The sequence below is a fragment of the Notamacropus eugenii genome, chromosome 5, assembly GCF_028372415.1.
Source record: "Notamacropus eugenii isolate mMacEug1 chromosome 5, mMacEug1.pri_v2, whole genome shotgun sequence".
In the NCBI taxonomy this organism is placed as follows: domain Eukaryota; kingdom Metazoa; phylum Chordata; class Mammalia; order Diprotodontia; family Macropodidae; genus Notamacropus; species Notamacropus eugenii.
The window spans coordinates 97,475,335-97,495,956 of record NC_092876.1 but is presented as its reverse complement, the minus strand read 5'-3'; the positions used below and the strand labels follow the sequence as shown (position 1 = coordinate 97,495,956).

General features: G+C 38.4%; 1 protein-coding gene and 1 pseudogene across 3 annotated transcripts in view; both read right to left on the bottom strand.

Annotated features, from left to right (window-relative positions):
• Positions 1-20,622, bottom strand: part of LOC140504919 (butyrophilin-like protein 8) — an 89,551-nt gene that overhangs the window by 50,924 nt on the left and 18,005 nt on the right. Inside the window, exons 5-6 of one of the 3 annotated variants that reach the window (XM_072610334.1) lie at positions 14,547-14,669; positions 12,661-12,780 (exon numbers count right to left, since the gene is read on the bottom strand). In XM_072610334.1, the coding sequence (XP_072466435.1) occupies positions 12,661-12,780; positions 14,547-14,669 (243 nt within the window). Of the gene's footprint in view, positions 1-10,310; positions 12,781-14,546; positions 14,670-20,622 lie in introns of those variants that run through there. The other 2 variants (XM_072610333.1, XM_072610335.1) reach the window with 2 other exon arrangements.
• On the bottom strand, positions 14,676-19,140 carry LOC140503177 (zinc finger protein 131 pseudogene; annotated as a pseudogene).

Below are 20,622 nucleotides of genomic sequence, written 5' to 3'. Positions count from 1 at the left end.
TTTGTATTTGTCCTGTTGTCAATTTGTCTGTTGGTGTATGTCCCTGTCCACATCATGTATGCTGTGAAGGAGTGTGTTATCTTGTAAGATTTAAATGCAAGCAGCCACACTTCAAGGGTTGCAGCTAGGGAAATATACAAACAAAACTTTGAGACTTTTCCTTGTCATTCTGGTCTGGCCAACCTGGAATTACAATGGAAAGTTAGATCATCTTAGGGAAAATCATTTTAGCAGATTTGTATGTTGTGAAATTAATCATAAAATATTTTGGGAACTGATCATTTGAAATAACTCCTAAGATTGTGGGTAGCTCACCATTCTAGATAAAGCTTGGAAATGCCACCTAGGTCCTAGACATTCCGCCCACCCTGTCCCAGAAGTCGCATATTGCCTTAGAGGCTCAGTAAATTCTGCTGCTGTGGGGGGTTGGGGGAGATGGATGAATCAGGCCTGTAGCGAGCATTCTCTACACTCTGCCTGTGAAAGTCACCACTGGGACATCAGTTTCTCTGCTCTCGGTAAGCTTCACTTCTCTGTTCAGCTGCAAAAAGTATTTTATCTCTGTTTGACCCATTTTCTGATTTGTAAAAATAATTATGCTTGTTGTTATGGGATCAAAATGATAAAATGATTCTAAAATGCTTAACATAATGACTGGTATATGTTACATACAACATTATTATCTCTCTCTAATGTAATTGTTACCTTTGAAGTGGTTTTAATTGCTAAAAGTAATAAGATCAATAATTTCTGGAAATGCAAATTATACCATCTACAGTTATTGTTGTGTTAAAACTATTTCTAGGATTGTATTTCTGAATTTCTCTTAGATTGTGAAAACTGAGTGACCACTGTAATCGAGAAATAGTGTTAGACAAAGCAATTTTTAATCTGAATTTTGTTAAAGATGTTGGGAAAATTGTGTAACACCAGTTGTGTTACTTTATCAGTCCTGCTAACTTTGTCTTATAATGTTTTGTAATTGCCATTTAGAAAATCAGGTGTTTTCACCTTTATCTGTTAAAAAAAAAAATTAAAGCTAAACAATTTGGCTATCTTCTATGAAGTTGTAGGATTGTTAACTAAGTTATTTGGGATTACTGTTTGAATGTGGAAACCTAACATTGTTAAATGATTCCTATGTATGGAAAGGAGGGAATGGAGTGAAAACTTTATTTAGACTCCCTCTGCCCATTCAGAACAGTCCCACAATGGAGTGAAAACTTTATTTAAATTCCTTCTGTTCATTCAGAATAGTCCTCCCATTCCTGTGGGTAAGATCATCAGTCCTAGTAAAGGAATTTGGTTGGTTAATGCAAATTCTAAACAGTGAATATTACTTGCACAGAAGTTGTAATAGAGAGAATTTTTGATAATTGGTTTTTACATCAGGACAAGTTTTAAATCTGAGAAGGAAAGATGTTAAATGGAATCCCTTATGTGTATGTGTCCTGGTAAATCTTTATTGTTTATTGTAATTCCAAGAGAGTGGAAATAACTGTTATCTGACTTAAGTTGTGATTAGTGAGACTTGCTGTTTAAGGTAAAGTCATTTGGGACCATAACTATTTTTGGTTTTCAGTTTGAATTTGGGTGTAGTTGTCTGCATTAAATCAGTATCTGAGACACATGCCACAAAGGAATATTTCTCACCTGACTAAACACTGAGGGGACAATTCTAAACTCAATCTAGGATGGGATCCCCCTGGCTCAGTTTCCCTATTCCTGAGTCTGACTATGAACAGAAACTGCATGATTGGAGAATTTCACTCTTATCTGAATTCAAACAGAGTAAAGGATGTTTTATCCTGTCATATTTGGTATGTCACATGTCCCTGCTTTTTCCTACTATAGCAAATTTCCATGGTCAATAACAAGTGACCAACAAAACATGTGAGCCTTTTGTGTAATCTTATTGGAAAATCTAATATTATTTTTATCTGAAATTAGAACATATGCAGAAATTTATGTAAACTACTTAAGACTCACTTTAAGATGTTCCCATTGTTTAAAAGGATTTTAAAAGCTACAGTGTTTTTTTGTGAGTCAGTCACATATCTAAGAATACTGCAGTAATTAAGAATTCAGTTTGTTATAATACTTTGGAAATTCGTATTTCTTACGAACATTTTTGTAACAACTCAGCTTTAATGAATTCCAGTTTTAAAGGTTTGTTTTTGCTTAAGAAAAAAACAAGAAAGATATCAAGCATTTTAAAAGTTTCCAACTAGTTTTCTTCATAAGAGTTTAGTGAACATTAGAGCAAATTTTAAACCTTTTTTAAGGAAGGGAAATACTTTAAGAAGAAATGTTTTGAATAATTATGTGTGATTCTTAGAAGGCCTACTAAAACTTCGAAATAATATACTGTTAAATTAAGCTGTTTTGATCTGAATATGTAGTCATTCTATGGCCTAAGTTAGAGTTAAAGTTTGCTTTTGAATTTATTATGTAAAAGATTTAATTCCTGAAGTATCTCATTCTTCCAGAGTGAGTATAATTAGGGAAGAATAACAACTTATGAAACAAAGACATAATTCCATCAAACTATAAATTTAGTCATTCACCTCTTTGTTTTGTTTAAGCTGGAATGAGATTTCAGTACAGTTATGCTAGTAAAAAGTAATAACTTAGGAGCTATCTTGTCTTATGGTTAAAATGTAAAAGCAAGTGGAAGAATAGGATTGAGAGATTTGGAGAATAAATTAAGTTCTGTTTGAAACTATGAAAGGTAGAAAAGATTTGGGAATAAATATGGGTTATCTAAACCCCTCTTGCTCCTAGATAATTGTTCTGGATACTTTCATGTCAGTTTTACATGGTTTAAAGTGTGAGGAAGTATTTTATCTGAGGGATACCAGCCAATATTGATTTGCTATATAAGATGGGGACTGCAATTTACTATTGTTTGAAGCTCTGATTGCAGGAATACTTGTCTAAGTTATCATAAAGCCAACTGACATGTGCTGCAGGCTAATGGTAGATGCTTGGAAAGGTTTTGAAGACGACCTTAGACATGGCCTAGGTAGGATCTTCCTAACTTTATTTTCCAAATCTGCTATTTCCTTTCTGAGAAAGGAAATCTCCCACCTGATTACCTCTAAGCCCTGCTTTCAGCACCTGGTAGCCTCGTGATTACATGTCAGATAATGGCTTATTCCTGGAATCAACCAGAACTAAGGAGATCCTTTCCTTCTGTTAACATTGTCCCTCTTTCTCTTTTATGGCAAATCTTTATAATTCAGAAGTTCTGTAAGTACAATATTAATTCTATCAAATAATAAATGGAAATTGGAACATCTCTGAGTTATTATAATGGGATGCAGGAATGAATAGCTTACAACTTTAACCTATATTCCTGGCCAAATAAATAAATCTAATATAGAGATAACATCGAGGAAATGATTAGATCAGGTAATAAGACAAAGATGTAATGTGATAGATGTCTAATTAAATAGAGTAACAGATTTTGAGGAAAAACAACAGGATCAGTCTGATTCCTCTAAGAATTGTATGCAAATGTATATCATTGACTTCTAAAATTTGTCATGTTTTTGATAATAAGATCTCAAATTTCGATTTTTGCATAATATTTTTACAGGATAGTAGTAAAAGTAAGTGAAATTATTTCTTCTCCGTTAAAATATCTGTCCAATAAGTTAAAAGGCAGATGAGTTCATTGTATAGTTGAACCCTCACATTTTAAAAGATTCTTATTCCAGGTACAAGATTTAGATAAAGACAGAAACAGCAAATAATGTGAACCGAAATTTAAAAAAAAAAATGGAGAACAAATTTTAAGTAATTATACTAATTTATACTGTCAGAAGTATCGGGGAACTTCTAGATTTGAACCAGAAAGGCAGAATTCTCTTTTTGAACTATCCCAAGAATAAAACCTATTGTCAAAGAAAGGATACCTAGGTATCAGATAACTACATGAGAAATCTGGGATTCAAAGTTTTGTTTAAATGAAAATTAAGAATGGATTACTGGGATACAAGGAACATGATGTTAATTAACTTTTAAATAATAATTGCATTGATTTGTATGGTTCATGTTTAATTTTCTTGTTTACATTGGTGACATGTAAATATCCCTTTCAAAACTAGTCTATTGTGAGCCATCTAAGTTTTAATCTATACCTGACTTAATGTAAAAATATAATTTGTGAACTGTAAAAAAAAAACTTCACTGTGTTGTTTGAACCTAGCCCTGCATGGCTGGGAAACTGAACTATTGCTAAGTGTCTTTTGCCACATTAACTATGTTGTATTGTTTCATTTCAATTATCAAACCATGTTTTCTGGGAGACCCTGTCAAGTTGTCTGTATAGACTCTTGGATCCATCTGTCACCTCTGTTGCTCCTGCTCCTGAGTGGATCATGCCCTCTAATTTTGAAGAGGCTTGAAGAAGATGCCATCAGACATAGACAACTTTCCCAAGAGCCTGGACCAGACTTGCATAAAGAGTAAACTCTCACACTCCTGGTTATTTAAAGGTTTTTTTCATATCTTTGTTGGGCTACAGGCGAAGCCTTCGGCTTGCCTTTGACCAAAAGGAGGGAATGATAATGTTTAATATAAAATTTTGGAATAATCTCTTTGCTCTCTCTGAAGCAAACTCAGAGAATGCCTCTTCCTATGCCAACAAAAGCCTGCCAGGGCTGACTTAACATTCCTCAAGGGATCTTTAACCTAAGACACTATCTTGAATAATGGGACGTTTTCCATATCTTAATATTTGTAGACATATACTATGTTATGGCATGTTAATGGTAAAGAAAACATAGACATCTTGGGTCATAATTTCTAGGTGACTCGGTTATCTTATTGTATTTACAACCTATGCAATTAAAAAATTCCTTTACTAATGGTCTAGTTAGTCACTTATGGAGATCATAAATCTGAAGGACACAGAACACTTCTTTGTCCTAAAACATATTTAAGGCTGCCCAATTCTTTGTATCAGTAGCCAGAACATTTCTGGCTCCATAATGCATTATGTTACCGTTTTCTTTAATAGGGAATTGATCAATTAATTAATTAAATCATAAAATGTATGCATTTAGCCTGTTGCCTTTTCTTTAACCAAGTTTTCAGGTCAACAGCACACAGAAGACATCCCCCAACTCAGCTTCTTTGTTGTATTCCTCCATTAAAGTATAAGTTTCTTGAGGGCAAGGGCACTCTTTATGCATTTTATCCCCAGCACTTAGCACTGTGCCTGGCACAGAGAAGGTAGTTAATCAATGTTTCCTGATTGATAGACAGTCAATGAGAAGACACAGAGTTGGGTATGGAATTGGTCAACAGGAAGCAGACTGGTGTCATTGGATCATGGGGTTCATAGAGAATAGTAGGGACTAAAAAAGATTGGAAAGGTAAGAAGGAGTCGGGTTACAAAGGACTTTAAAACCCAGCAGATGATTTGGGTTTCATAACCAGGCAAGAACAAAGACTTTGAATATGATACCAAGAAAAATTATTCTGTAACATTTCTAAAAGAGGGAAAAGGGAGTTCTAGAGGGCTTTGTGGTGGGTGGATTGAAATGACTGAGGAAACAAGGTTCATGCCACTGAGAACATCAATTTATTAAGTAATATATACAATTGAATAACATATCAGAACCAGACCTCCTCAGCTTTGCTCTTGGACCCTGAATACTGGGGAAAACTGATTTTTATGAATTAAAAGGTAATAATTAACAGGATTGAAACCAAGACACAGGGTTAGGTAATCTGATTTCTAATTGGAGGAAAGATTAGGGGCTCTCACCAGTCTTGATGAGTTGGTATAAAAGCAAGTACCCTGACACTTGAGGTGTCAGCAGGGGTGGCCTGCTATCACAGGTTCTTTGATCTGCTTTTCTAAAAGGAAAGCAACTTTTCAGGGGTCAACAATCACTTTAACCAAGTATACATATATACATACATACATACATACATGTGTGTATATATATATGTATATATATATATATATATATATATATATATATATCACAAGCCTTCTTTCAAAAACTAAGCCCCAAAGCAAACCTCACCTCAGAGTATTTATACACTTTGCAGAGCCAGAGGGCACCACAACCCTAAGGAACCAGTGCCTCATTAGAAAATTAACAAAAGGTACTTGAGGCCTATTAATGGGAAGGTCTAATTAACATTGCAGGTGAAAGGAGGATAAGTGAGTTTTGTGAGCTGTGAGAGGGGAGAATGAAAAGGTGCAGTCCCCTGAGAAGGTCCTAAGACATACAAGACTTCTGTAGAAAGTGACCCAAGGACTCCCCTCAATGTCTGGTAATCTGTGCCTACTCTAGCACTGAAGTCACTCAGAATTATAAGCTTGTCCTCTTTCAGTGCGCTGATGAAGGTACTCACGTCTTCATAAAATTTTTCTTTGACATCATCAGGGTTTGTCATGGTGAAAGCTGTTGACCTGAAAACTTGGTTAAAGAAAAGGCAACAGGCTAAATGCATACATTTTATGACTTAATTAACTAATTGATCAATTCCCCATTAAAGACAACGGTAACATAATGCATTATGGAGCCAGAAATGTTCTGGCTACCGATACAAAGAATTGGGCAGCCTTAAATGTGTTTTTAGGTCAAAGAAGTGTTCTACGTCCTTCAGATTTATGATCTCCATAAGTGACTAACTAGACATTGGAAAGGAATTTCTTAATTGCATAGGTTGTAAATACGATAAGATAACAGAGTTTGACAAAGTTTCACATAGAAATTATGACCCAAGATGTCTGTGTTTTCTTTACCATTAACATGCCATAACATAGTATATGTCTATAAATATTAAGATATGGAAAACATCCCATTATTCAAGATAGTGTCTTAGGTTAAAGGTCTCTTAAGGAATGTTAAGTCAGCCCTGTAGGGCTTTTGTTGACATAGGAAGAGGCATTCTCTGAGTTTGCTTCAGAGAGAACAAAGAGATTATTCCAAAATTTTATATTAAACATTATCAAAGCATATGCACTGATAATGGCATGGCACTTACTTGCAGCTAGGAATTTCGTTGTCTTGAATCTGCCATTCACTCTTTTGGGAAGCATACAAGCTTGTTGAATAGATTAGTTTTGATTTGTGAAACTTATTCCAGCTTCATAGCAATCCCGTCACTGAGACCACTCCAAAAAAACATGTATCCAGCTCTGACTTTGCTAAACTGGTTTTTATTTATCAGCCTTGTTTCATTCAAGCCCGCTATTTGGATGTGATTTCTGCTGAGTTCTCTCAAAATAAGAGCTGCTGTTTTTTCAGTTCTACTGGATTTAATATTGTCCATAATCATGCACCTGTACTAATATTGAGTGGAATCATCTTTGCAGAAGTTTTTGTACATGTTTTTATGTGTGTTTCAACCACAGGGTGGGATCTTTACCTGCCACATCAGGCAGTCCAGGGTTGCAGTTACTGTATACAACATTTTCTTGGTTCTGCTTATTTCATTCTTCATTATTTTGTGAAAATCTATCTTTGACCCCTTCTGAGGCAGTCCATCCCACCCAGGCCAGGTCCCAGGAACGAGAAAGTTAAATAGATCTCCCTACCGTTGCTAGTTGTTCTCAATTCAGCCTCTGGAGCTTTTTTTAAGCTTACAATTTATCCTGATGTTAAAAGGAATAAGCACTAAACTTTCATAAAGTAAATTCACTGGAAACCTTAAAGGCTGGAATTTATCAAAACCAAGTTGCTATAAAATGTCTTTTAAGTATCACAAATCCCCAAAGTACCATAAAACACAAAATTCTCAATAATCACAAATTCCTAAGCACCAAAAGGTGTTTACCTTGGAAGAAGTTCAGTTGTTGTTTTGCCCCCTAAGGCAAGAAATATCCAATTAAACTAGTCTTATCACAATAACCAAGTTTAGCAGGCCTTTCAAAATTTACTCAGTAAGAATTCCAGGACCCAGAAGACTTTACTCGAGGTTGATAATAATTGATTGATAAAATGGCTTTAAAATTTCTTGTTTTAGATAATAACGTCATCAACTTCTAGATTATAAGAGAAATTGATTTTCTAACACAGGTGATACAATTATTAACCAAATTATACAACATAAGAAAATTTAGAAATATAATCATAATACAAGCAGTTATTATGTATATAAAATTTGAAGCAGAACCAATTAATTACCAATCATGTGACCTTAGTTTAGTTGGATGAGCAAATTAGATCTGGATTCACAATCACTAATGGTAACATTTTAATTTCTAAAGGTTGATACTCTTAGCACTTTAAAAGAAAAGGTTTGATAATGTTTAATACAAAATTTTGGAATAATCTCTTTGTTCTCTCTGAAGCAAACTCAGAGAATGCCTCTTCCTATGTCAACAAAGCCAGCCAAGGCTGACTCTACATTCCTTAGGAGACCTTTAACCTAAAACACCATCTTGAATAATGGGACTTTCCTTTATATCTTATTATCTATAGACATATACTATGTTAGGGCATATTAATGGTAAAGAAAATATAGACATCTTAGGTCACAATTTCTATTGAACTTTGTTTACCCTTTCCTATGTCCTTTCCTATGTCAGTTATCTGTTTAGGGCAGGAAGCCTGCCACTCACTAGTGGTGGGATTTCTTTCCTTGTCACCGAGACAGCTGGAATCACAAGGCTTGACCAACATTACTTTGTTAATTGTCTTGTCTTACTGAATTTATGATTTGTTCAACTAGGAGAGTTCCTTTCTCACGGCAAAATGTATATAAGCCAGAAGATTTCTGCACTGGGTAGCCAGAACATTTCTGGCTCCATAATGCATTAAGTTACCGTTGTCTTTAATAGGGATTTGATCAATTAATTAATTAAATCATAAAATGTATGCATTTAGCCTGTTGCCTTTTCTTTAACCAAGTTTTCAGGTCAACAGGTTATTATCCATAAATTCACAATTTTTTTCCCTGAGTACATGGGGTGACAGTTCCCAGCCCCAAATAACCTTTTATTTCCTTGAGCTGGAGTTCTGAGTCCCTTTTATCTTTGAGACTTATGGATCCCTAAGCATTCCAGCTATCCATTCCCTTCCTTCTGGGAATTTCAAGCTGCAAGGTACTAGAAAATGCATATAAAGTTTTAAGTTAACAACACAGGGCACAGAGAGCTCCAAACTAGGGTTCCAAGGCCCCCAAAGAAAACCAGATGCAGAGGCCCACCCACTGGCCTCCCCCAAAGTCCCGTGGGAAGGGGGAAGGATCCACACAGGGTAAACCAGGGCACAGGGGGAACCATACAAAGTAAAAAGTCCACTCAAGCAGAACAAGGTGCCTTTTCTTTAAGTTTTGGAGACCAAATTTCTCACAAAACTTGTTTTGTTTAGAAATCCCCTTCACAAATCACTTTCTCGATTATATTGAGGTCAGGATGTGTTACAATGGAACACTAGGTACTTTTTCTTAAGATCTCCTTCCTGAATTTCCCTCCTAGTGACCTCTCACTGCTTGTCCCAAGTTCCAGGGCAGAGAGAAAAGAAATGCGATACACCCAGCATAAGGGACCCTTATGTGAGGATCTACAGTCCAACTGACAGCCCAGGAATCAGTGGAGCTTCAGATACCACTGGCAGTGTCTGGGCACTCCAAGAGTCTTGCTGTTAGGGAGACAGTAGAAGCAGAAAGGTCTGGGGAAAGAACCAAAAAGAAAAAGGTGCTTACCTGTTATCCCAGTGACTAAGAGAAGATCAGGGGAATCCAACTGATATTTGGACATCCCAAGTTTTGGCACCACAAACTTGATGGTCAGATGTGGGAGAGTGAGGTTCAGGTGTGAAAGAATTCATTTAGAACTTCTCTTTTAGCCAATGGGAGCTTTTTATTTTAAATGCAAAAACATCCCAAGCCTCCTTAGCAAGAAAGCTAAATGAGAACCCAATATTTAGGGGAGTTTATGCTTATATAGAAATGTTTAGGATGATGATGTAATTTTTAGTGTTTCTTATGTGGGTTGAAGATTAGGGACAGATTAAGGACAAAAAGGAAGATGAAGATGGTTGCTAACACAATAAGGAAAAATTGTCATGATTTGGGATGAGGAAGATGAATGATAGGATAGGGGAACACAGGATAAGGGGGACAAAAGCAATTCTTTTGGTACAAGTTATATGGTATTTCAAGATAAGGGGAAAAGGACTTCCACATATCCACAAGTTACAGGATCTTAAGTGTCAGGATGGGTTACTGACTGAGCCTCAAACCCCCTCAGGGAGCCTGGGAAATTAACCCTTAATAGTCCTTTTAACCCTTAGGAAACTGTTTGTATCCACATCAAAAATAACATTCATTCAAAGTTGTTTTTAAAATCAATATTGTTTTTATTATAGACAATGTTCTTATTTTGCTCTTCTTTATTTCATGCAAGTCCTTCCATGCTTTTCCTCAGATTGAGTTAATCTTTTCTACATCTGTTATCATAGACACAATATCTTTATTTATATTATTTTTTCCTTATTTATTTGTTTGTTTTTTTAATGTTCTACAAAAAGCTTAGATATTTACCCTGCCCCGCACCTACCCCTCACCACCCCCCTCCCTCCCCAAGATGCCATACAATTGTCTACAGAATCTACATATACTTTCCTATTAAATACGTTTTCACCAGTCATGCTGGGCAGATGAACTAAAATAAATAGAAGAAACCATATAACAAATCAAAACATAATACACACACACACACACACAAACATGATCTGCTACATTCTGCAAATGAATTCCATAGTTCTTTCTCTGAGTATGGAAGGCATCTTGCCTTAGAAAACCATTGGGAATTATTTTTTTTTTAAGTTCTTGCATTATTACGAAGTTCCAAGTCTACCAGAAAAAACTCTCGCATACTGTGGTCGTTGCTGTGCACAAAGTTCTCCTGGTTCTGCTCCTTTTCCCTCAGCATCAGATCATGTAAGTCCTTCCAGACCTCTCTGAAGTCTTCTTGTTCATCATTTCTTATGGCACAATAGTATTCCATTACATTCATATACCACAACTTTTTCACAACTTATTCAGTCATTCCCCAATTGATGGACATCCCCTTGATTTCCAGTTTTTGACAACTACAAAGAGTGCTGCTATAAATATTTTTGTACATATGGGAACCTTTCCCATTTTTATAATCTCTTGGGGATACAGTCTTAGTAGCGATATTGCTGGGTCAAAGGGTATGCACATTTTTGTAGCCCTTTGGGCATAGTTTCAAATTGCTCTCCAGAATGGTTGGATGAGTTCACAGCTCCACCAACAATGAATTAGTGTTCCAACTCTCCCACATCCTCTCCAACATTTATCATTTTCCTGTTCTGTCATGTTTGCCAATCTTACAGGTTTGATGAGGTACCTCAGAGTTGTTTTGATTTGCATCTCTCTAATCAAAAGTGATTTAGAGTATTTTTTCATATGATTATAGATTTCTTTAATTTCTTCCTCTGAAAATTGCCTATTCATATCCTTTGCCCATTTATCAATTGGGGAATGAATTGTATTGTTGTACATTTGACTGAGTTCTCTATATATTCCAGAAATGAGGCCTTTATCCCTGAGATTAGCTGTAAAAATTCATTCCCAATATACTACATCCCTCAAAATTTTGGTTGCATTGGGTTTGGTTGTGCAAAAACTTTTCAGTTTAATGTAGTCAAAGTTATCCATCTTGCATTTCATAATGCTTTCTATTTCTTCTTTAGTCAAAAATTCTTCCCTCCTCCATAAATGTGATAAATACACTATTCCAGTTTGTCCATGGTATCAATATTTATACCTAGATCATGTCTCCATTTAGACTTTATTCTAGTGTATGGTGTCAGGCATGGGTCTATACCTAGTTTCCGCCACACTGTTATCCATACAAGAGGCGGGTGAACCAGATAGGGACTGTTGTCCTGAAAACTTAGTTAAAGAAAAAGCAACAGGCTAAATGCATACATTCTATGATATAATTAATTAATTGATCAATTCCCTATTAAAGAAAACGGTAACATAATGCATTATGGATCCAGAAATGTTCTGGCTGCCAAGTGCAGAAATCTTCTGGATTATATACATTTTGCCGTGAGAAAGGAACTCTCCTAGTTGAACAAATCATAAATTTAGTAAGACAAGACAATTAACAAAGTAATGTCGGTCAGGCCTTGCGATTCCAGGCTGTGTAAACATATGTCTCAGTGACAAGGAAGGAAATCACACCACTAGTAAGTGGCAGGCTTCCTGCCCTAAACAGATAATTGACATAGGAAAGGGTAAACAATGTTCAATAGAAATTAGGACCTAAGATGTCTATATTTTCTTTACCATTAATATGCCATGACATAGTATGTGTCTATAGATAATAAGATATAAGGGAAAGTCCCATTATTCAAGATAGTGTCTTAGGTTAAAGGTCTCCTAAGGAATGTAGAATCAGCCTTGGCTGGCTTTGCTGACATAGGAAGAGGCGTTCTCTGAGTTTGCTTCAGAGAGAACAAAGAGATTATTCCAAAATTTTATATTAAACATTATCAGGACCAAACATGAATGATCCCTCAGTAGGGATCAGCTGCCCTCATACCAGAGGGTTCTGAACACCCTCCACCCTCCGAGAAAACAAAAGGGGGCACAAAAGAAGCCACGAAAATTTAGTTATGCTGCCCCCCAGCCTTCCCTTTCCAGTACCAAGTAAGGATTCACAAGGTATTGGCCTGCAGGGAAGCTGGAGCTTTCCAGGAGAGGCAGGTAGGTCTCTGGTGCTTCTCTGTCCTCCTTTTGTAGCTGCCCACCGTGGAATAATCTCTTCTGTCAATAAAACAAAATCAGTTGTTCTATAAGGGTGAGAAATATCTTAAATGATGTAAATGTAAAACATTTGTAAGTGAAGCAATAAGAAATAAAAACCACTTAAAACAACACCAATTTAAATTAAATTATTTTTCTAAATGATAGAACATCATAAAAGCAATTATAACTGATTTTCCAAACAATAAGGGAATGGATTTGGGATTTCATTGGTCTAGAAAATTCTGGAGGAGGAGCTTCCTTTAGCAATGCTGCCCTCTGCCTCTTCTGCTACCTCTTATCTTACAGAGCACTGACAGGTAGGTGACAATCCCAGGGTCACACAGGCAGGATGGGTGAAAATAAAAGTGGAAAAGAATTCATAAGAATCAAATTAGAGAAAAGATAAATATAAGTGCTATATACTAATAAAATCTTAAGGAAACACATTTAAAATAGGATTAAGTTATTTTGTATAACAAATTCAAATTTAAAAGACCTATTTCAACTGGACAGATAAAACTCTCTCTGGCAAAGGGCGGAGTAGAATGCCTGACAACTGAAGGGACACAGCCTTGGTGAAAGATGACAAATCAGGGAAACCTGGGGACCCAAGCTGGGTTCCACCAAGGTAGTCTACTGCCTTCAAGCTATGACCCAAGTGTCCCATCCTCAGTTGACCAGGGGCAGGAGCATGGAGAGAAGGCAGTTTCATTTGGGACAGAGGAGCTGGAGGCCAGGAGGCTGTGACAGGTAGCAGGGCTGCCAGGAGGCTGGGGAGAAGAGCTAGCACCTGGGACCAGGTTGTTTTAATAAGGAGATAAATGAGACTCAGATGAGGCAAAGTCCAAGCCACACCCAGAAATCACTGGTTAATTTTTATTCAAGCAAAAATTACTTAATCCCCTGAGTCAGTCTGTGAGTATGTAGGGAAGGGTCAGGGCATGGGCTGAGAGTTACTGGGTAAGGGCCAAAGGAGTAAGAGAGAGCAGACTTCGAAATCCAGGGATTGACTGGGGCTGGTTCCTGGCACCAGGTGCACATTCAAGTATTAAAGAAAACAATTCAGGGAACAGGCTGCCCAGCAAAGGGCAGCCCCAGTGTGAGAGATATGAAATAGTTGTTTCCACACTGTTAAAATCATTGAACCTCAGTCTTGGGGGGACAGAAGTTGATTAGATAAGATAAAAGTCATCAGCCAATCAGCAGCAAACTGAAGGATCTCATAAACCCTGGGGCCCTAGGTAAACCAGACCAAGCCATGAACAGTCATGAACAGTCCGTCATTCTCTTACTACAATGCAGGCTTACTTAACCTCATGCATATAATGGGAAACTCCCTGCATAAAATCAGAACCTCATTAGGGGAGCACATGACTCATGATGAGGGAGGGAGTACATGGGAAGGGGAAAACATATGAAAGACATATAAAGAAGATTGTAACCCAGAAGGATTGGGTCCAGTCCTGATCCAGAAGGCAGGAGTCAGAATTATCAACCCTATAAAGCCTGCTCTCATTTCTGTATTTGGCACACTCCCTAAGTCCATTCTCCTGACTGTCAGTGAATGATCATCTTTGACACAACCCACCTAGCATAGAAAACACTCAGGAGTTTCTGTCATCCCAGTAAAGCTCAGGTCCCTCAGCCCAGGGCCAGACCATGTGTTTAGATCCAAAGGAGGTGCCATAGTCCAACAAGTCCTCTGATGCCTCTCACAGCAATAATCATCACGCCCAGTGAGTAATGGAAGGATTAAAGGCCAAAGGGCAGGGCCCTCCTCTTACCTTTGGTTGTCTGGAGTTTTGTTTTGCAGAAGAAATAAATCACCAAGAAGAAACAAATGAAGACAAACAGGAATACAGCAGTAATAATTATGGGAAGGGTCTTCTGAGATGTGGAGTAATTCCCTGAAAGCAATCCCAAATTCCATTACCATGGATATCAGATGACGGAAACCCCAATCCTTGATCTCTGTGACCCACATTGGGGGTGGGAGTGTAAAAGACACAAGGATTCAAGAAATCCTGGGCAAGGATAGTGCTTTGTGCCCAGATGATGCAGTCTTCCTCTCCCTCCACCAGCCTCTAAACATCCCTCCAAAACCAGGTTTCTCCAGGACTTCAGAGAATAAAAATTGGAAGAGAGCTTAGAAAAAAATCTACCCCAAATGCCTGAGATTACAGAGGTAAACAGAAGAGAGAGGGCCTCCATCCTTCAGCTGTAAATCACAGAGCCAGGCTTGAAGCCTGGGTCCTCTGACTCCCAATTTAGGCCTCTTCCTACTACCTCTCAGCTGTGTCTTCAGAGATTCAGAGTCTTTCAGAGGATGAAGGGATGTACACCTAGTCCAGCCACATCATCAGACAGAGGGACAGAGAGCAGAGAGAGGAGGAGACTTGTCCAAGAGGTTACACTGAGGTAATGAGAGAGACAGGACCAGATTCCAGGTCTCCTGATTCCATAGGATGCTACTTTCTTCTGAAGTCCCTTCTGTATTTGGCACTCATATCCCCATTGAGAAACTCTCTCTGGCTCTGAGGTGAGCAGCCTGGAGTCCAGTAGCCCTGGGGTCAACCCTCCATCACTGTCACATTGGTCCATTATCCTTTCTGTGCCTTGGTTTGACCACATATAAAAAGAGGGGGTTAGAGAGCAACACGATCATACAGGAGAGCAGAAATGGCCCCAGACTTGGAAAATCAGATCTGGTTCCAAATTGCATCTCTATCCCTTAATGGATAAGTGAACTTCGGCAGGTCACCAGATGTCAGTCTCTTCTTCAGTAAATGCAGGAAGAAGCCTGGATAACTTCTAAAGTCCTTTCCAGGGATGACCTTCTTCAGTGCCCAAAGAGTCTCTATCAGTATCTCTCCCCTCTTCCAGTAACCTTCCATCCCCTCTAACCCCAGGAGCCCAGTGCTCCAATTTCCCTATAAGTAACATGAGCAATAGAGTATTGGGAGGAATCATGACACGGGACAACTATGGTGGGGCCAAATTGTGGAGGATTCTCCAACAATAAGGAGCCACAGAAGTTTCTTGAGCAGTTGATGTGACATGACCACAGCTGTGTTTTAGGAAGATGAACCTGGAAAGCTGTGCAAGGTAGATTTGTGAAAGGAGAAAATGGAGACCCTCCTTTCAAAGAAAGAAAAAAATGGACTTGGAGTAGAGATATTAGGGTCCAATTCCATTACTGGCACTTGTCAGTGACAACAGGGTACATAAATCCCCTTGCTGCTTTGGGCCTCAGTTTCCCAAATGTGAAATAAGAGTTTTGAATCAAATGATGATCAAGGGGCTAATTATCCCTTGAGAAGAAACTCTGTCCATCCTCTTGAGGTTGGATAATTGTATAGTCCAGGGCTAGACCTGGTCCCCAGTCCAGAAGTTACCTCTCCCTGCCTCTGGGCATGCTGTCTCCTTTTCTCCTTCCTTCCCCTAGGACCCTACCCCATAATTATCCCTTCTCTCACACATCATTGGTGTCTCCTTTTCCAGTAGCTCCTTTCTATTGACTTAAAAGTATAGTCAAGTGTCCCTGTGTTTTTTTTATTCCCTTTCAGTAACTCTTTCTTCACTCCTAAAATTGGGGGTAAAGTTACCTGCCCCTCAAGAATTTCACATGCATCATCCCTGTAATGGTAATTTAGATGGGAAGATCTTTCCTATTCATTAATAGGCCCATGTGACCTGCCTGGGTCACATGGAGGTCTGAGTCACATGGAGCCTGCGGTGGGAAGAGTTTGCTGAAAGGGTAGAACAGGAAGAGGGGGAACTTGGAGAGAGGAAATTGGTCATGAGAGTAGTCAGAGCTAGGAAGGTGCAGACAAGCAGGCAGCTGCCTAGCATGAGTGAAAGAGCTTGTTTATGATTGTTTAAGGGAGCTGGTTAATGGGAAGCCTAGCAAGGAGAAGGCTTGGGGATGGTGTGGTCCTCTGTATTGTTATTGTGTAGATTATGATAGATTTGGCTTTCTGGTGTCTGAATAAATGTTTTGGTTCTGTCTTCCATGTGGAGAGTCTGTTGTATTTTGTGATTCAGAATCGCCCTGGAATATTCATGTCTACCATAAGAGTTGTGAATATTGTGTTGGTGCTGTATCATCCTTTCTCTTTAATCCTCTTCATGTGGCTTTCTCTCCCACACTATTTGTACAGTTCATATTGGGAAAAAGCCATAAAATGCATTAATAAATGAAAAGTCATAAAAACTTACAATCTGTGAAAGGTGGAAGCCCAAACATGGTGACCTATACCCAAATTCTAACTTAGATATTAAATCATAACTTTGACACTGAGTCAAAACTTAAGATACTATGATCTAAGAAAGCCAAAACAAGGATATTCAGAAAGGGACATGATTAATACACAAATTTATGTTTGGGCATAACTTTGGCTTAACTCTCAAGTTCATTATAAAACAAACAAACCAAAAAACAAAAAATCAACCAATCAGTAGTGCTACACTCTCTAGCTCCTCCTCCTTTGTTTTGTATAATTACCATGTGGATTTTGGGGTTCTTCAGAGGGAATCCACAAAACTATCTGGCTGCTGCCCCAGACTGAAGATTGCCCCTCTTTGTTAGTATTCACAATGATTGCTTAAACTACTACCTATAATCAATATGGAGATACTTGGCCTCTTCTTTGCTATTAAATAGAGCACCCCTTGGTTATTGCAGAGGTACAGAGTTCCCCAGCCCGGGGAATTTCAGAACTTACACCATTCCACTGAAATGTTCTCCCCTGTGTCACTAATGGCTTCCTACTAAAGGAATCCCGTGGATTTCTTTGAGTCTTCATTGTCTGTGACCTCTCTGAGGACATTTGTTGTTCTCTCTTCCACTGACTTCAGAGACAAGGCCCTCTCCTGGTCCTCTTCCAACTTATCTGAGAACTCTTCTGGCTCCTTTGCTGGCTCTTGGTTCTTCCAATTAAGGGGTCCTCCCTCCACCTCCATTACCCCACTGCCATTGTTCAAGGTTTCATTTGTAATCCTCTTTTCTCTCAAAAACTGTAATGCCTTTAATTAACTAGATTTCTGTAACAACTTCTGTCACTCTTAGTTCTGAAATGCTGTGTATTTCCTTGAGATGCCTCCTTAGTTCATTTCCTTGCATAAACCATGTTACATAAGGTACAATGGTTGGGTTTATCTCCTATGTGTATTACTAAGTGATCTTTGAACTGGTCCCAGTTATTAAATGCACACTGTTACAGACCTGGCATTTCTTTCTTCCTTTTGTAGCCCCCACACCAGATTGGCATGCAGTCAGATGACATTTGGGTATACTATTTCTAGCAAAATGTTCATGGCAGTTTGGACATTCAAAAGGTTTCTCACCTGTATGCTTGCAAAGGTGTTCTTTAAAATGTCCAAAATGAACAAACTGTTTGTCACAATATTGACATATCTGAATTTTTCCCGCTTGGTTACTGTTTCTTGCCAGTTCCAGCTTCCTCAAGGAGGTAATTGATGAAGTGCTATTTCCATGCACTTTCTTGAAGACACCTTTTATCACATATATCACACTTGAAACTCTCAGTGGAGTGTGACTTCATGTGTTCCTGTTTCAGGTGTTCATGTGACTTGGGGGATCATATGCACAGCCCTCTTCTTCTTGAATCTGTCCCTTTCTATAGCCTTGAGGGTACTTGCTGGTAATATCAGCCACAAAGCCAAAGAAGAATCAGAGGAACCAGTGCTTTGTATGTATTTTATAGACTGTTGTGCAGAAGTTCCTATTCTAGAGTTTCTAAGTCATCTTCTGCTTCAATGGTCCCTTCAGCCATCTCCACCTCAATTTCCACAGCTTCTGATTCTGCAGAGGATAACATTTCAGTGATAACACTGAAGGTTTCAACAATCTTCCTCTTTTTTGCTTCATTTTGTCCTCTTGTTGCATTTTCCTCTAGTGGTGGGAAATTTTCTTTGTTCCTAACTTTGAGTGCTTTGATGGCTTCTAACATCTGAAGAAATTCTGCTGTTTTCCACATATCATTTGCTTCTTCTTCACCTTGTATCACTAATTTTGCTGCATATGTGTGTGAATAAGAGTAATTGTCCCTCTTAAATTAGTCTGTACTTCTGATTTTAGAATTTTAAAATCAGAGGCACCATGATCCAACCATTCCCTTTTGTTTGAGGAATCTCTGATGTTCACTGTCTGCCTCACTTCTAACATCAAAACCACTGCCAATTCCTATTCATCCTGCCTCTAGAATAGCTTCTCCAGCCCTCCCTTCTTTTCTTTTTCACTGGGACAACCCTGGCACAAGTCCTCCTTACCCCTAGCTGGAGTTTTCCATTAGCTTCCATACATGATTCCCCACTTCCACTCCCTCCTTTCATCCGTCCATCAGCTGCCAGGATCATCTGCCCTGCACACAGCCCTGCTCAGGCCATTCCTGACCTCCAAAAGCTTCAGGGGCTCTTTACTGTTTAACTTAGCTTCACCTTCATACTACGATAAGCCTCCCCAATCTGGTATCATCCTACCCTTCTAACCTTATCCCTTCTTCCTCTGTGATCTCTGTGCTTTGGATTAGATCTTGTGCCCTAACAATGCCCTGTTCTTCCTGCAGCCATGCCTTTGCTCACACAGTTCCTGGTTCTGGGAAGCATTTCCTCCTTCTCTTCCTTTAAAGTTCAACTTAATTACCTCTAGAAAGCCTTCCCTGATTCCTGTGTCACTAACACCTTCCCCATCAGCCCTCACATCTCATTTCACTTTGCACCCTTCTCAAGCACTTATCTTCAAGTACTGCATATTCCAGTTACGTCTCTTGTTTTCTCATCCTAAACTGTCTTATTCCTAAGCTGGTCAACTTAAGGTAAGGGGAGACCTGTCTTATCTAAATTTTCTATCTACTCCACCAATGTATAAGGACCTGTACGCAATAATTATTAGATTGAACTATATTATATTGGATAGAAGTGAATATATAAGTAAATATGTATTCAATTAAGTTATGGAAATGGAAATAAAAGTCTTTGAAAATGAATTAAATTATATCCCAAATGATCAATCATTCTGTTATAGTGTGAGGCCCAGAATAATTTGATAAAGGAATCTCCTGAAATAGCCGTATTATTTGAAATCTTATTGCATATTTTCATTGGGTTGGAGACAATGACCATATTCCACATAATTATGAATTCAGGTAGCATGAATTTAAATGTAGTAAATGTGTATTAATCAGGACCTAGGTAAATACATCAATACAGAAAGGGACTAAGTCAATGTGGGCACAGCTTTGAAGGTCTTTTGTAATTGTGGGCACAGAGAGTTTCAGTGACTCACCCAAAGTCACACAGACAATAAGAGTCAGAGGCAGCACCTGGACACAATGCTTCCTGACTCCAAGCCCAGCACTCTCTCCATTCTGCCACACTCTCTTTCATTCTGCCATATACTAATTTTTCTTTGAAGCAGATTAGGCATCATATTTCTCTACTACCTCCATCAAGGGATGAGGTCAGGTCTTCTTTCCTTCCCTCCTCTACATCCTCAACTAGCACAGGGCTGGCCACAGAGAAGGCACCTAGTAAACATTTGTAACTACGCCAGTGTGGATGGAAGCTATGCAGATAAGAAGGTCTCAGACCCTTAGAACCCAACTCAGTGTATGGTTTTGAGGGGCAGGTAAGGCCTGGCATCTCTGAAAGAGACAATAAAATCATCCCTATTTTTGAACTCCAGGACAGAGGGGAGGTCTCCATCATCTTTTAGTGGGAAACACCAGGCCTGAAGGATCAAAGGAAGGGAAGAGAATTGAAGCCATGAATCAAGGTTCGTGTCCTAAAGTGAGTTTGTCCTTTCTCAAAACCTGTGGTTTCATACGTGCAGGACCCAAG